The sequence below is a fragment of the Urocitellus parryii genome, chromosome 4 (assembly GCF_045843805.1).
Source record: "Urocitellus parryii isolate mUroPar1 chromosome 4, mUroPar1.hap1, whole genome shotgun sequence".
Taxonomy (NCBI): Eukaryota; Metazoa; Chordata; class Mammalia; order Rodentia; family Sciuridae; genus Urocitellus; species Urocitellus parryii.
In genome coordinates, this window is record NC_135534.1 from 143452251 (window position 1) to 143468409 (window position 16159).

The 16159-nt window shown below is 38.9% G+C and overlaps 1 protein-coding gene across 1 annotated transcript in view; it reads right to left on the reverse strand.

Moving 5' to 3' along the window:
• Pgm5 (phosphoglucomutase 5) overlaps window positions 1–11308 on the reverse strand; it is a 168884-nt gene extending 157576 nt beyond the window's left edge. The window contains exon 1 of the mRNA XM_077797016.1: window positions 10456–11308. Within this exon, the coding sequence (XP_077653142.1) occupies window positions 10456–10716 (261 nt within the window). The 5' untranslated portion in view covers window positions 10717–11308. The remainder of the gene's footprint in view (window positions 1–10455) is intronic.
• Between the last annotated feature and the right edge of the window lie 4851 nt (window positions 11309–16159).

Here is a 16159-nt window from a genome sequence, read left to right on the forward strand (position 1 = left end):
TGATTTCTGTTTTATGTTCTAGAAGCAAAGATCATTAGGGAGCCTTATCAGTTCTATGTAGTCTTCAAACATTTCAGACACTTGGGACTCTGCTCTAGTCTCTTTTTAAATATATCCAGGGAAGAAAATATAGCTTTGTGGGGCCTGGGGAAGGAAGCCAGAGTCCTGTGCATACACATATGCTACTTGATAAACTAAATACCACCTTTACAAATGATGGAAATTATATACGTATATAAGATAATATTTTGGGAATACACATATGCACACCCAAAGCAACAACAGAACCTCAGGACCTTTAGCACCCTCTCAGGAAGAATGCGTACATGCACATTATAGGTAGGGCATATATGTGCATTTTTTTAAAAAATCTCTTTAGAACAGTATGTTTTTCTGAGTAATGGTCATATCCAATTAAAATACATTTATATAGATTTCTAAATAAATCCCAACAGACCAGCTTCTGTCTGGTCAGGAAATAAGAGCTGCCCATTTGTTAAGTGCCCCCACCCCTTATGCTAAGTTCCAGTGACCTACAGACCTTTGGCAATCATAGATTTACAACTCAGCAAGATTCAACAGTTTACTGTTATTTATGACGGCCAAGCGGGGTCTTCCAATTTGCATCTGTCACTTTACATTTGAGAGATCCTGTCCAAAAAAAGATTATGCCTCCTAACCAAACACTCAGCAGGGCTGCAGGAACAGGCCCCCTGACAAACATCCTGACAAAACGCCTGAAAGCCAAGTGAGCTCCCACAGCTGTGCGTTTTCAGACCACTCAGCAGATTAGTGTGGAGTCTCTGAGCCTCTGCGCAGCCTCTTCCTCTCAGTAATCTCTCACATGGCCCAGTCCATTAGGACTGGAAATCCTCATGCAATGAGCAGATTAAGATCTGGCTTCAGTAAGGGGCAGCGGGCAGGCCTGGGGGGGGGGGAGGGGCCAGGGCCTCAGAAAGGTTTAAGGTGCAAAAGCACCCATGGACTTGGCTCAGTCATCCCAGGAGATCAGGCACACACCACGCTAAAGCCCTCCCTTTAGAGAAGTTAATATCTGCATGGCAGCAGCTGCTTCTACCTCAAGGGCCACAGGAGGGTGGGTATGAGTGTGCATGTGCGCACAGGGGCCAGGGATCATGCTTCCAGCAGTCGGCACCCCAGCCTTCCTCAACAACATGGAGAAATGCCAAGTGTCCAGAGGAAGCTGCACCCAAAGCAACTGTGATCACCACCGTGAAAGGCGCCTCCTGGCTAGAAAAGCTACTAAGACTGAAAAACACACACATCCTTCTTTTATTTTAATCAGAATAAAATATTTTGGTAATAATTGTGTTATGTAGATATATAAAAATAATTCTTAATAATCCACAACTTCATTTAATCCTCCCAACAACTGTGGAAAATATGGGGGCCAGTATTATTTCCCTAATTTTTTTAAATGGGCAAACAAACCCTGAAAGATAAGGTCTCACTATGTGATCCTGGCTGGTCTCCAACTCATGGACTCTGGGATCCTCCTGCCTCAAACTTCTCAGTAGCTAGGATTATAGGCTAATACCACCATGCTATCTTATCATTTCTCATTGGTTTGTTTAATTATGAATAAGTTATGCATGTACATGAATGTTTCAATCAAGTGTTTGAAATAATAAAGAAAATGATTCTCTTTCCAAGACCTCCCCAACCCCGCCCCGTCACCATACACACACACACAATCACAGTTGACTGCATGGAGTATGTTCTTCCAACACTATTTTCCATGCCTATGTTATATACACAAAAATGGGATCATGCTACACACCACATTCTACTTAATGCTTTCATTTGTGTTGCCTAACAAGCTATCATTCACATCTTTCTCATATCACATACAAATGTAATTCCTTTGTCTATAGATTTTAATGGTATTCATTGTGTGATTGTGTCAATTATTTATCTGCTCTTCACTAGTGAACATCTAGATTGTTTCTGGGTTTTTTTCTTAGCCAAATGCTGCAGTTGGCTTGTTTATATAGATTTGCATATTTGTACTAGAAAATCTACAGGATAGATTCTTAGATAAGAGATCCCGAGTTGTTGGACAAGTACTCTATTAATTTAGATACATACTGTCAAGTTGCCTTATCAAAAGTTGTATCTTTTTAACTTTCATCAATGGTGTTACAAATACAATTTTCCAATAACCATATCAATTCTGGGTATTTTCAATTAAAAAATGGTCTGTTTTATTTATATTTATCTGGTAATTAATGAGGTTGATCAACTTTTCATCTGTTTGTTGTTGACATTTGTATGAATTATTTGAATTTTCTTATTTATTTGGTAGAGGTCTTTATGTATTGTAGAAAAAAGCCATTTGTTGTAAAATCTCCTTCTACTGTTTTGTGAAATCTTTTGTCAGAGGACTCTAGTCCTCTGGTTTCAGATTTTTTTTCTTTCTTTTAGAGATCTCTAAATGCAAAATTAGATGCTCCTAATAACCACTCTTAGCAGAGGAAAATAAAGCAAAGGCAATAATTAAATATTATATTGTGCAAAATAACTTCTTAGTACAGAATTAGAAAGGGAAAGGAAAAGTCAAAAACATCCATGACTTCAGGCCAAGAAACAGAACTTCTTTGGAGGTTGAATGTTCCTGAAAATGTTCTCTTCATATAAATATAGACATTATTCATGATACCATTACTGAATGGTCTCACTAAAAAATATATAAAGGATAAGAGACATTTAAAGACTCAGAGAATGTAGATTTTTTCATTTCAACAAATTTTATATATGTTCTAGATACCCTCTTATTCACAACTGAGTTAAATCAGATAAAAGGATCTAAAACTTTCCCTTTGGCTATGCAAGTGTAAGCAGCAGCAGTATACTGGCAAAATCTTTGAGTATTTTCAAATTAACTCTCAAGGCATAGTGTTGCATGACACTGAAGCCCTAGCTTTCTACCTTCAGTTTTAAAATTTTAAAATCCCTGGTCCATTCAGACCTATTTTTCCCTGCCTATTTGTTCCAAATAATCTTGTTCATAGTCCACACAATGTTTCTTCGTGGAAGAATGTGCAATGCTGATGGAACTGCAAATTGGTGCAACCACTCTGGAAAGCAGCTCGGAGATTCGTCAGAAAACTTGGATAGAACCCCATTTAACCCAGTTATCCAATTCCTCGGTCTATATCCAAAGGACTTAAAATCAGCACACTACAGTGATGCAGCCACATCAATGTTTATAACAGCTCAATTCACAATAGCTAAACTATGGAACCATCCAAGGTGTCCTTCAACAGATGAATGGATAAAGAATATGTGAGATATATTCAGCCTTAAATAAAAATGAAATTATGGCATTTGCCAGTAAATATCATGCTAAGTGAAATAAGCCAGTTTCTAAGAACCAAAGTCCTAATGTTTTCTCTGATGTGCAAATGCTAATTCATAATAATGGGGGCAGGGCTAGGAAAGAACAGAGGCACTTTGGATTAGACAGAGGGGAGTGAAGGGAGGGGAGAGGGTTTGGTGGTAGGACTGATAGTAAAATGATTTGGGCATTATTACCCTATGTGCATATATGATTGTATGACCAGGGTAATTCTATATTATGTACAATCAAAAGAATGAGAAGTTATACTCCATTTATGTATGATGTGTCAAAATGCATTCTACTGTCATGTATAACTAATTAAGACAAATTTAAAAAAAAAAACAGAAGAATGTGCAAGACCCAAAAAATGAGAATTAAAATAATGAATCCAATACCTATGCCTGGACTTTTCCAAAAGTGGGTTCCGACTTCTAATCCTCAAGTCTGTATAGGAAATAGCAAACTTCCAGAGTTCACAAAGGGCCCAAAGTGAACAGATGTTTTATTAAAAAAAAAAAGGAAAGAAAGAAAGAAGAAAAATTCTTAGGGTAAGTTTCACACATAATGTTGCTGGTGTGTATCTGCCTTTTCAATAAACATCATTATGTTTTATCACAAGATTTAATAAAGCAGCTTAGTTAAAAATGCCATCTGGGTCTCTGAACACATTAAACAAAGCTTAAAATAACTACCCCAGCAACTGGGAGAGCCCAGCTGTTCTCAAAAGCTCTCCCACTCCTTTGACTTCCCCATAAAAAGAGTAAATGAAGACTCAAGGCTAAAAGTATCAAGAATGCACTGGTCTGAACAGGAGAGGGATGGAGTCAAGGGCTGCCTAAAGTTTGCTGTTGTTCACATTGTAGATTTTCTAGTTCCATGGCTCAGGGACAACAGTTCAGCAAGGGGAGTAAAGTAAAGAAATGGAAGACTCTTTAGGGTTTACTAAAGTATCACAAACCTGCCCTTTCTGATGTCTAGACATTGGTAGCTCATTACGTCCTCCTATTCTGTAGTGAACACCAGCAGAAATACAGCACAATCACCACCCAGTTTTTTTTTCCTTCCTAGAGACAAGTCTCCAGCAACCCAATCCCAGATTTCTAGATCCATTCCAGGAAAAATGACCTAGGTGTTGAAGTACAGGTTTCCCTCTCTCGCTTCCCTCTTCTACTCTCCCAACTTCCACCTACCACCTCTTTGCTTCACTTCTAAATCTGGGCCCCTTATCTTTGGAGCCACACCAAGATTTTACCCTAGATGGGTACAGTAAATGCCAAATCAAGAGTACTCTCATTCTTTGGAGCAACTAGCTTTTCATGGCCAATTGAATCAAATACAACTCTTGCAAGCATCTGTCTGGAGGGCATTCCCAAGTCCCCCATCTGACTTCACCTTCCTTATACCACTGTGGTTCTGCTCTCACCTCTAGATTTCACTGACACTGATAAGTTCTTGAAACTGTAAGTTGCACTGTTAGCTTTTATTATCATTGCTGACCATCATGTGGTCGGTACAGTACATGGCTCATCAACAAAATAGATTTTTCTTTGGCTAAAACTTGCAACAGAGCTAAACCTTGCAACAGAATTGTCAGTTGTTTGCCAAAGAGCACATTCAGTCTTCATTCAATACATACAGTCAAATCATAATTATCTGAGTTACATTCAGTTGTCAATACTCCTTTGTCTTTATTGTGTTATAGATGTTACAAAGTTCTTTTGCTTATAGTGCTTCATTTGATTCCCTGAATAATTCAGCGATGCTGTCATACCAAACTCATAGATGAAGAAACAAGTGGTTTCTAGGTATGTCAAGAGGTTAAAGCATCTGTCCTCCAGTTTGCATGGCAGAACAAGAGAACGGCCAGCCCTCTGGCTGCTGCTACAGGGCTTTTTTACCATGCCTATTACCTTCAAGGCTGAAGGCAAAAGAGTCTGCAGTTACTACATGAAGAAATCTGGTTTGGACTTGCCAAATGTATGTTGATAGTGTTTGGTGATCTACCTTACTTAACCTATGGTTACTTTTGATTTTAACAGTCTACCTTCAGTTTTTAAAACAAGCATACAAACAAGTTTTATATGCTCAGTTACAGAGCTGTGCTATCTGGTAGAGTAGCTACTAACTAGTGGCTATTTAAATTTCTGTCTTGTTTTATTAAAATTAGGTGAATGCAAAACCCACTTCTTTAGTCATGCCAGGTACTTCAAGTGTTCAGAGTCTTTGGTGGCTAGTGAGTAGGACCATGCAGATAATAGAACATTTGCGTCATCAGAGAAAGTTCTGTTGGACAGTAATGTTACAGAATGTCATCTTCAGAGAAAGAAGACTTTAGGAAAAGTAAGAAACATCTTGAGGCAGATGTGCTATTATCTGTCCAACATTAAAGATAGTTTAGTGCTAACAAAGATTTGATCAAAGGAGAAATTGAGTGATTGCTTTTAGCTTCAGAGGGACCAACCCAAAAAAGGGCACATTCATTCTTGTAGCCTTTGTGTTGCACTTAGATCTTAAGCTCTTTAAGAGATTAGAATAAATTGATACATAGAGTATCTAAACCACTGAAGAGGGTCTGAAGTAGATGAAAATACAGCACAAATTCAAAAACTGATTGGTTGCTGGGCATGGTAGCAAACACCTATAATCCCAGAGACTCAGGAAGTTGAAGCAAGAGGATCCAAAGTTCAAAGCAACTTAGGCCTTAAGCAACTTAGTAAGACCCTATCTCAAAAATTAAAAGGGTTGGGAATACAGCTCAAGTAGAAAAGCATCCCTGGGTTCAATCCACACTGCCAAAAAATATCAGTTACAGACTACATCTTGCTTGTAACTTATTTAACTTATAAATGATACTAATTATTTGTACATAAGTTATTTTTCTTTCACTTTACATAGTATGCTTTAGTTTATGTACTTAAAGGGGAATTAAAATACTTCTGAAAGTTTTTAGATAAGTTCACAGAGCAAAATAAAAACTACCAAAAAAAAGTAAAAATACCTTTTATTTATTTACTAATCCATTGAAATTGAAAATAGAAAAATCCAAGTGTCTATGATGGTATTCAAGAAAGCAAAAATGTCACAAAACAAAATTCATTTGCCATAAAATTTGTGGAGGTGGCTATTTCACCAAATCCTTACTCTAAAAATTCTAATTAAAAGGAGGAGAGAGAAATAAACAAAAGAACTATGTGTCAGGATGACCAAATAGTGCAACTGTGAACAAAATGTCCAACTGATAAGAAAATATCAGCTAACAGAATTAATGAATTAGAAAGCCACTATTTAGAAAGAAAGTCTCTATTTTGAAGCCCCTAATGAAATAATCAACTCAAGAGGTGATCATTAGTGAATAATGAAACACTTGGGTAAAGGTTGATTAGGAACTGGATATATACATGGCATTAAATTTACCCATGCTGCTGGCTCAACTCAGGGATAAATAAGGTAGGACAGAGGCAGTAACCACCATAGATCTGCATCCATTTTGCATCACTCATATTGGGACAACCAGAGATTATGATTAAAATATAATGAAATAGCCTGATTTTAAAAATGAAACCTAAATCTAAGCAAGCCTTATAATAGGGCTAAATGCTATATCCCCTCAAAATTCACATATTGAAGTCTTAACCCCCAAGGTGACAGAATTAAAAGGTAAGATCTTTAGGAGATGATTATGTCATGAGCATGCAGTGTAATCCCTTACGATTAGAATTAATGTCCTTCTAGAGACACCAGAAAGCTAGCTGGTCCTATCAAGACACAGAAAGAAGGCACCATTCTATGAACCAGTAGGTAGACTCTCACCAGACGCCAAAAATGCCAGTTCACACCTTGACCTTGGATTTCCCTGCCCCTAGACCTGTGCAAAATAAATTTCTGTGGTTCTTAAGCTATCTAGTTTGTGGTATTTTGCTATTGTGACCAAATGGACCAAGACCAGCCTTTAGAACTAATATACAGTTAACAAGAAAAATTGGACAAGAGTGAAGATTTAAATGACACCATAGAAAGCAATCTGAAAATTACAGAAGAGGAAACATTCTACATGACAACTGACCTGGTTCTTCAACAAATCAATATCCATAAACAGATAAAAAAATATATGCATACAATAGTACTTTCTAGGCTAAGAATCTTGAAATGAATAACCCAATGCAATGTGTCTTCCTTGCTTAGTAAAATCAAAACATCTAAGATGTTTCAGAATATCTGAAGAAATCTGAACGTGTGCCATGGAATAAATGGCATAAAGAAAACATTTTTATTTCATGTGGGATTATATTATAAATATAAAGAAAAATATTTTTTAAAGATCCACATTGAAGAATTTAGGGGTAATTGTCATTTTCTTTATGCTTGAGAATACTTACGCCATAAGGAATGATGCAAATGTTGCAAAATGTGTACAACCTAGGTCATGGACTCATGGAGGCCATTAATTTTGTCTCCTAACTTTTGTCAAACCTTGACATTTTCAAAACTTAATAATAATTTTTAAAATACCAAGTAATGCAGATACATGTTTGAAATATATCTATTTCAGACTTTAAGATATTAAAACATAAGTGATGTAGTTTATCATTTGTCAATTTCATCTTTCTGTTCTCCTCCTGAAATTATATTATCAAAGACCAACTACAGTCTTTCACAGACAATTTCTTTGTAAAATTGACTTTTCAGTCAAAACCAAAACTTTTCAGAAAGAGAATGAGGTCCATTCAGTCAGATTTGCCAATTTGAAGAATAAATTCTAGTTTTCCATTATTTTTCTGTCCTGTTTATGAATATCCAATAGGAAACCAAAGAGGCCAAATTATTTGGAATCAAGGTACATCATGGCTAAGTCTAACTCAGTACACCAAGTCACAAAACAAGTGCACTCCCATTAATTTCTATCATGCAAGACCAATTTTGTTTATAATTTTTAAGAACTTCTAGAACATGTTTCTCCTAAAGCCAACCTTCTGACTATTCACTTTACTTCAGCTCCAAGAAGGTGAACAAAATGAGGAAAAGATTGACTAAAGTGGGTTACTTGATATTCTGAAAAATATCTACCATTCCTTTTCCCACATCTACCCCCTCTTAGAAGCAATACTTTCAGATTATTTAATAGTTGGTGCTTCTCTGTGAATTTTAGTTAGTCCTTCTGGCCTTCAAAACAACTGTTTGGTTAAATTTTAAGCACATATTAATATATCCTATCTCCTAAAGTGAACTCCATCTTTAATGTTAAGAAATGTGTTGATCAGAGAAGACCCACTGATTAAGAGGTTAAAGAATCCTTATGATAAAGTGGGCCAAGAAATAACAAAGGACAATATATAATTTGCTTATGCAAATGAACAAATATAGCTTCAAAAACATCCTGATCCACAATAAACTTTGGTCAGGCTGTATTTCTCACACTCCTTGAAAGAACTGGCCCAGAAGGAATAGAACACTGTCATAGCTCTCCCAAGGCTCATTATCCTCCATGATTCCATGGGAATAACTTTGTCAGACAAGAGTGAAAGACCATTTGTCAACCTCTGTCCAGCTCTAGCCAACCTTCACCAATCCCAGGTGAAGAACCAGGGAAAAACATGAACTTCAGATCTGCAGCAGCAGCATCTGCCAAATATCACAATTCTATCACCTATCCCAATACCACTGGCCCTGTTATTCCTAATTGCTTTGGTGTTATTGTTTTTTTTAATCTTTCCCTATTCCTGAAACACTGAGAAAAGAACACTCAAGTAGACAAACATGAAGCATGAACAACCCTAAAGATTAAAAAAAATAAGAAGAAATAAGAAAATATATAAAGAGGAATTCTGGGAAAGAAGGAGAAAATCTAAATAACAGATAATTATTTAGTTTCAGTTTTACATATGTTCATGCTCATATATATACATTTTCAAAAGAAATTTCACTCAAGGAAAAATTCTATAGATGTGGGTCTGGTTGCACTAACAAGGCTCAGATTACTTTTTAAAACCCGTGTTTCCCACAGATAGTTCAGAGACCCTGAAGTTAAGACAGTTATCCTTGAGATGCTGCCAGATTTGGAAGGAAGAAAATCAGAGTTTTGGGGGAGGGGGGTATGTCAAAGTGTCCTTTTAACTGCAGGATGGGGAGGCAAGAACAGAAAAACTTGCGACTGGAAAATTCAGAAAGCAAAAGAAGACGGCAGAGGCCGTAGGAGACAGGAAAGGAAATGAGATGAAAACTGAAAAGAGTAAGAGGTATGAATTGTTGTCATATGCCCCTAAAGGCATATTGGAGAGAAGTCAGGAATAACTTTAAGAAAACCACTCCAAATCTCATTTCAGACCATTTAGAGATGAGCTTTCAGGAGCTGAGAGTCCTAGCATCAAATTGATCCACCTGATCCCTACCCTAATAATAACCAAGTTGAAGAACCAATGATCTAAAACAAATAAACAGAAAAAAAAAAAAAAAACCTTTGGGGTCCATTTGCCAAATATGTAAGGGTTCAAATTTTCAAATTCTCTCTCTCTCTCTCTCTCTCTCTCTCTCTCTCTCTCTCTCTCTCTCTCTCTCTCTCTCAGTGTGTGTGTGTGTGTGTGTGTGTGTGTACAATTCCATTAAATTTGGCAGTCAAGATTTAGGGGTGAAGAGAATGATTGCAAGCAAAAAGGACCCAGTGCGGGGTGGTGGGGGGACTATGTTGGGAGCCTTGGAAAGAAGTCTGTGAGGGTAGTGAACACGGTTGGAACAATTTAAAACCCATAGGTGAGGTGAAATGAAAAGAGATGAAGAAGAGAACTTCGAAAAGAAAAATAAGCAGGTGCAGGATGTGGGCAGAGACGAGCACCATGCCACAGGTTGAGGAGCCTGTGAAGCTCAAAGTAGAGCGAGATCCCTCAGGGTTTTCAGGGCGATGGGTGTCTGGGGCTGTTTCAGGGCGATGATGAGCCTGTGTTCCTGATGTGCCCGAGAAGCGGCAAAGTGGTAGTGTGAGGCTGGAGGGAGAGTGGCCAGGTGGGGGCGGGGCTCACAAAAGGGGACCCGCAGACCCTGGGGAACCCCTGGAGAGAGCACCGCTGAGGTACTATCAGGAGAGGGGCATCCGAGTCACTCACCCCATTGGCTGCGGCCATCTGCACCACGATCTCTGTGGCCGTCTTGCTGAAGTACCTGCCGTCGCTGCCCACCACCATGGTGCAGCCTTGGCGGTCGCGCAGGTCAATGGATGACAGCACGCTCTGGATGAAGTTGGGCAGGTAGTTGCGCTGGCCCTCGAAGAGGCCAGTGGGTCGCCGCAGTCCCCCGCCGCCGGTAGGCCGCTGGTCCTCGAAGGGCGCCGTGGGCACAGTCAGCACCGGGATGGGGCTCCCCTCCATGGCGCCTCCTGGCCGGTCCTGCTGCGGCTCCGTGAGTCCGCGAGCTGCAGGGAGTCTGCAGCCGGGCCCCCACTAGCCTGGCGGTGAGCCCGGACTCCGCCTCGCGGCCGGCCCCCTCCCCAGCGGGCTCAGCACCGACAGCTCCTCCTCTTTACCCCTCCCCGAGCTGTCCCAGCAGTTCGACTTCCACCTTGGGACAAAGCTTACTCCTGCCCAACTTCTCTGTAGCCCGATCACTTGAGCTGTCCCGGGTTTCTTTTCCAAGCTGGTCTCACGTTTTGGAGTGTCACAAAAGCTGGGTTCTAGTGCCAGCTGGCTATCCAACCCACCAGGGACGCTTTGTCCTGCGCCTGCCCCTCTGCCTTCCCCGAGATTGCCTCTCTCCGAGGCACAGCCTCCTCAAGATAGCCTGGGGGTGAAAGTTTGAGCCGGGTTTGGGCTTCTCCCACTCCCTTGGCCTCTTAACCTTCCTATCCCACAGTCTTCTGTCCTGGTTTCCCTGCAAAAGGACAGAATACACTCACAAGTTTCTCTCTGGAACAAGGACTGGGAGGGAGTTGGGAGGGGGCTGAAACCTTTTGCCATCAGCGAACAGCCCTAGCCAAAAATAACCCTGGAAAGGCGAGCTGAGAATTGTTATCTTCTGCCAGCGGTGAAACTGGAGGCTGGGCGCTGCATGTGTGTCTGTGTGTGTATATACACACCCATCTGACCATTTGTTGCAAGGAATCACACACTGTCAGGCCCTTTAATCCAGTGGGACCCGCCCTAGACTTCCACTTTCCCAAGTCTCTCTCAAGACACTATGCAGTATGGAAACTTTTTTTTTTTCATGTTTGTTTGTTGTGACAGTTGCAACAGCAGTGATACAGATACATATTTTCTTATTCTTCATACCCTTCTCATCATCCCTACTCAGCTCCTGCTTGGAAACAGGCTTGCTCTCACTGTATCTCTCTACACTTTTGAACTGTTCACCCCCATTAATTATTTTCAAGAGGAAGAGGCTAAAGCCCTTTTAAATGTCCTAACAGGAATGAATTAACACAGCCAAATTAAATGAGAACTGGGTACCAGATTCTATACTGGTTCTATGCTAGGTCCTTATGCATCCTATATCCAGCAGGGGCTAGAGATATTCTCCCTTCTCACCATAAAACTCATTCACCTAAAATTCAAAACCAAGAAATCTCCATTGAAAATATGAATGAAAAAAGAAAAGGATAAAATTCAAAGAGGGAAGAAACAATTTTTAGTTTTGTTTCTATCTTCTATCACTCCTCAGACATGTTTACGCTCACCAAAGCTACTGTTCTGAAATCTTCTGAGAATAATGTCCACATCCTGAGAATATAGTTGACTTGCTTGTTGCAGGATTATAAAATGTTTGACCATAGTAAGATGACTGTGAGTAATAACTCATCACTCATACTTGCAATAAAAGCTTTGCATATGTTTTTTCTTTAGAGGGTGAAAACAATGAAAAGAAGTAGGTATGGTATCCATATCCCCCACCAGTTTTTCAAATGAGAAAGAAGAGTTGTTATTGGGGTTTTTTGTTGTTGTTGTTGTTGTTTTTGGTGAGGTCAATAAAGTAGCCAAGATGGCACTTGTATTGCCAAATTTTTTATTGTTCTCTTTTTAAATAAAATAATATTGAGGTGTGATGGGAAAACTGAATTCATCAACTGAAACCTTCCGGGACTTTTAAGCCATTCTCATAAACAGGAACAAATGGATTACTTGGAGGAAAATGGGTAATGGGGAGATGTTGGTCAAGGGGTACAAAGTTTCAGTTGGGAAGAATCTGGTTTTTTTGTTTTGTTTTGTTTTGTTTTGTTTTTTGTTTTTGAGATCCATTGCACAGCATGGTGACTACAGTTAACAGTAATATTTCAAAGTTGTCAAAAAGGCAATTTCAAATGTTCTCACTGTGAAAAAAAACAGATATTTGAGGTGTTGGATATGTTAGTTTAATCATTCCATATTATATGCATATACCATAACATCACATTGTATGCCATAAATATATTCAATTATAATTTTTCAATTGACGATTTTGTAAAAGCATATTTTAAGGGGTTGTTTTTCTCTACTCTGTCCTCTGTCTCCTAGAGTCCATCCCTGTAAAGTTCCTTACTTCATATTTGTGAGTTTGAGAGACCCTTGGCTTAGCACCAAAGAGAACCTCAGAATTTCTAATGATCTCTGCATATCTCTACAGCATAGGGTTTTCTAACATTACCTTTTAATGACATTTCATTTTGCAAAAATAGTGTCATTCCCAGAAGAAGAATGGATGTGGTAAGTCCAATGCTCCAGTAAAGACAAGAACACTACCCCCAAGTCTCAGAGCTTCCCAGAAACCCCCCAGGACTCCATCTCCCCACTTCTAGCACTTTCCTCTCTCTGGTCATCACCACTGTTCTCTCCTACCACAGCCCAGCTTCTGCCACCATCCTGGAAATAAGGAATGGACACTACAGAACAGACTTTATACTATTCTACTATCCAGGAGGTGATCCTCTTCCCTTGGGGCTAATTCCAAAATGCTGAAATTCTGTTCAGCCAGTTTGAAGCAACGTACCCAATCACATAGCGAGGTTGTGATGTAAAAAGAAAAACAGTGTCTTTGAAGTAAGGGGGCAGTGTTCCCCCAAAGGAAGGAGAGGTGTCACTACATAGCAGTTGCCAAATACATACTTGAAACTCATGGATCAAGTCTTCTACAAATTATTTTATTCCTCTCTGAATGCATATAGCACCTGCATCTCTCATAAAGAATGTTTCATAAGCTGACACACACATGTTCATATGTGTTTCCTCTCTATTAGTTAAATGTGATCTTGAAATAATTCTGTAACCATTCCTAACCTTATTGTCCTTACCATAATGGAAATTATGGTGAGCTCTGCCTCATAAATTTTGGGGAAGCTTCAAGTACTTAGTACAAACAGAAAGGTATTCAATAAATTCTACTTGTTCAAATTTATTGCCATCAAATTTATACTTTTATTATTAGTAATCTCTTATATAGCAAGAATTACTATAGGGACTGAGGTTGTAGCTCAGCGGGTAGAACACTCACCTAGCATGTGCTAGGCCCTGGGTTCGATCCTCAACACCACATAAAAATAAGTACATAAAATAAAGACATTGTTTCCAACTACACCTAAAAATAAATAAATATTTTTTAAAGAATTACTGTATATGTTTTTGTAGATCAGGACAGTACCTAAAAGGTCTTTGGACATAGGTGATATTCTACAAAAACTGGTTGAGTTAATCTAGTTTGGGGACTATGAAAACTTAAAATATATGGAGTAAATTCTCCTTGAAATGTACAAAAAGGGTTTGCCAGCCACAAAAAAATCTCTTCAAAGCTGCCTTCAAATTTCATCAAGCTAATTCCAATTAATTTTGTCCTGATGATGGAAAAAGGAAAACTGAGAGGGCTTTCCAGATAAGAAATGTCTCGCCCATAGTTGCTCACAGGCAAAATGAGAAGTTTGGATTAGATCCATGTTTCCAAGGGGTTTTCTTCAGAACACTAGTGCCTCCTAAATGTTTCACAAAGCAAGTTTCATGGCCAATTTTAAATCCTATATATTCCACACATTCCTAGATCGTCACAATGCACATTTCATATTAAAAGTTCTGAGAGGCCTTAGAAAGAAGACATCAGATTAACTTCTTTAAAACTAGTATTTTCCAATCTGAATTTATATTTCTGGTTTGCTGAGGGAAAGAGAACCAGGCTAGCTTTGTGACCAGAGCCAGTGGCACCTTCCTTAACCTTTATCCCCCATGGATGGTGTCAGGGATAAATATGGTCTCAGATTCTCTTGCTCATTTGCAGCATGTGTCATAATGAAGAGTAGCCCTGTTGGGCTAACGATGCCTTTCAGCCTTCTCTAAGCTACTAGAGAAAGGGATCACACTGAGAATTCTTGGCATGAAAGAGAGCAACTGACAGTCTTCCTTCCCCTGGGGACTCCCTTGCTCTCGGGATGTCATCAGCCACCAACCTTCATGTGGACAAGATTCTAGCTGGCTCAGCTAGACCAGCATTTCCCAAATGAGAATTTAGGACCAAATAAGGACTAAATACTTCATTTCTATCCCTTCTCACAGGTTTGCAAAGTATGTTAGCATATTGAAGACTCTGTGAAGCTCTGCAGGAAAGAAACCTATTTAGTTTTAGCCAAGCATTTCCAGTTGACCATGGTCCTGTTCCAAAACACCTAAAAACAGATCAATGACATTAACATTCCTTGAAACACTTTAGATCTCTGAGGATCCTTCCAGCTATATCATTCTGTGAGATTAATCTTTTAATTTTTGAGGCATGAAAAGATTAATTTCTATCAGGATTCTATTTAGAAGCTTATTCAATTGTGCAAAAAGGAACAGGTAAAATTGCCCAATTAAAAATAAAAAAAAAACCCTTGAGTGGTTTTGAGACATGAACTAATATATACAAATATACAGATGTACAAATATGTATAAGGATAGAATATAAAATCATATATATAAGTATGCATATACATGTAATTTTATATTATATATTCTGCTCTTCTTTACTCCCTGCCTCTGATCTGCTGGCTGGCAGGAAAGCCCATGTCACTTTGGCCCACGGCAGGAGTACATGACTCCTATTGAGTCACAGTCCACTTCTGTGCACAGAGGGAATGCTAAAAACATGCTGTTGACTCATTGACTCAAAGAGCAGAGAAATGCCAAAAGTACAAGACAAGAGGCAGAAAAGCAGGTGGAAAAATGTCACAGGGCAGTCCTCCAAAGAAGCCCTAGGTCCCTTTTTAATCTGCCCAAACACCTGCTGGTGATGGAAAAGTCAAATATATATTTCAAACAACTCCTAAAATACCTTCTACTAAGCCTTCTGTTTCCCAATAAGTGAAACAACATGTGGTAATTCCAATAGAACTGGCTGCTTCTCCAATTCCTTCACTGCAGGGCCACTAAATGCATGTTCAAGTAATACAAAGATGCAAATGTATGTCTGGTAAATGCTTGTGCACTCGTCTCAGGCTTCAGCTGTTTCCCACGTTCATCAACAACTACCTGTGTAGCCTTGAACAAGCTGGCTACCCTTTCTAATGCTCAGTTTCTGCATCTGTAAAATGTACATCATAAAAGTTGAGCATCATATTTAAAGAGATAGTATGTGAGAATTTCTTGCACAGTACCAGTCACAAAATAAGGGCTCTAAGAAGTGATGAAATTATTATGATTACTGTTACAATTACTAAAATTAAGTACTTCTGTTAACTAGAAACCTTACTAAGATATTACTACCAAAATAGTAATTATTAGTATGCATATTGTTATTACTAATAACAATGATTCTTTTTCTTCATATCAGAGAATATTGACTTTGAGGGTAGGCATGCAAAATTTCTGTTGAAACTTTTGACACAAC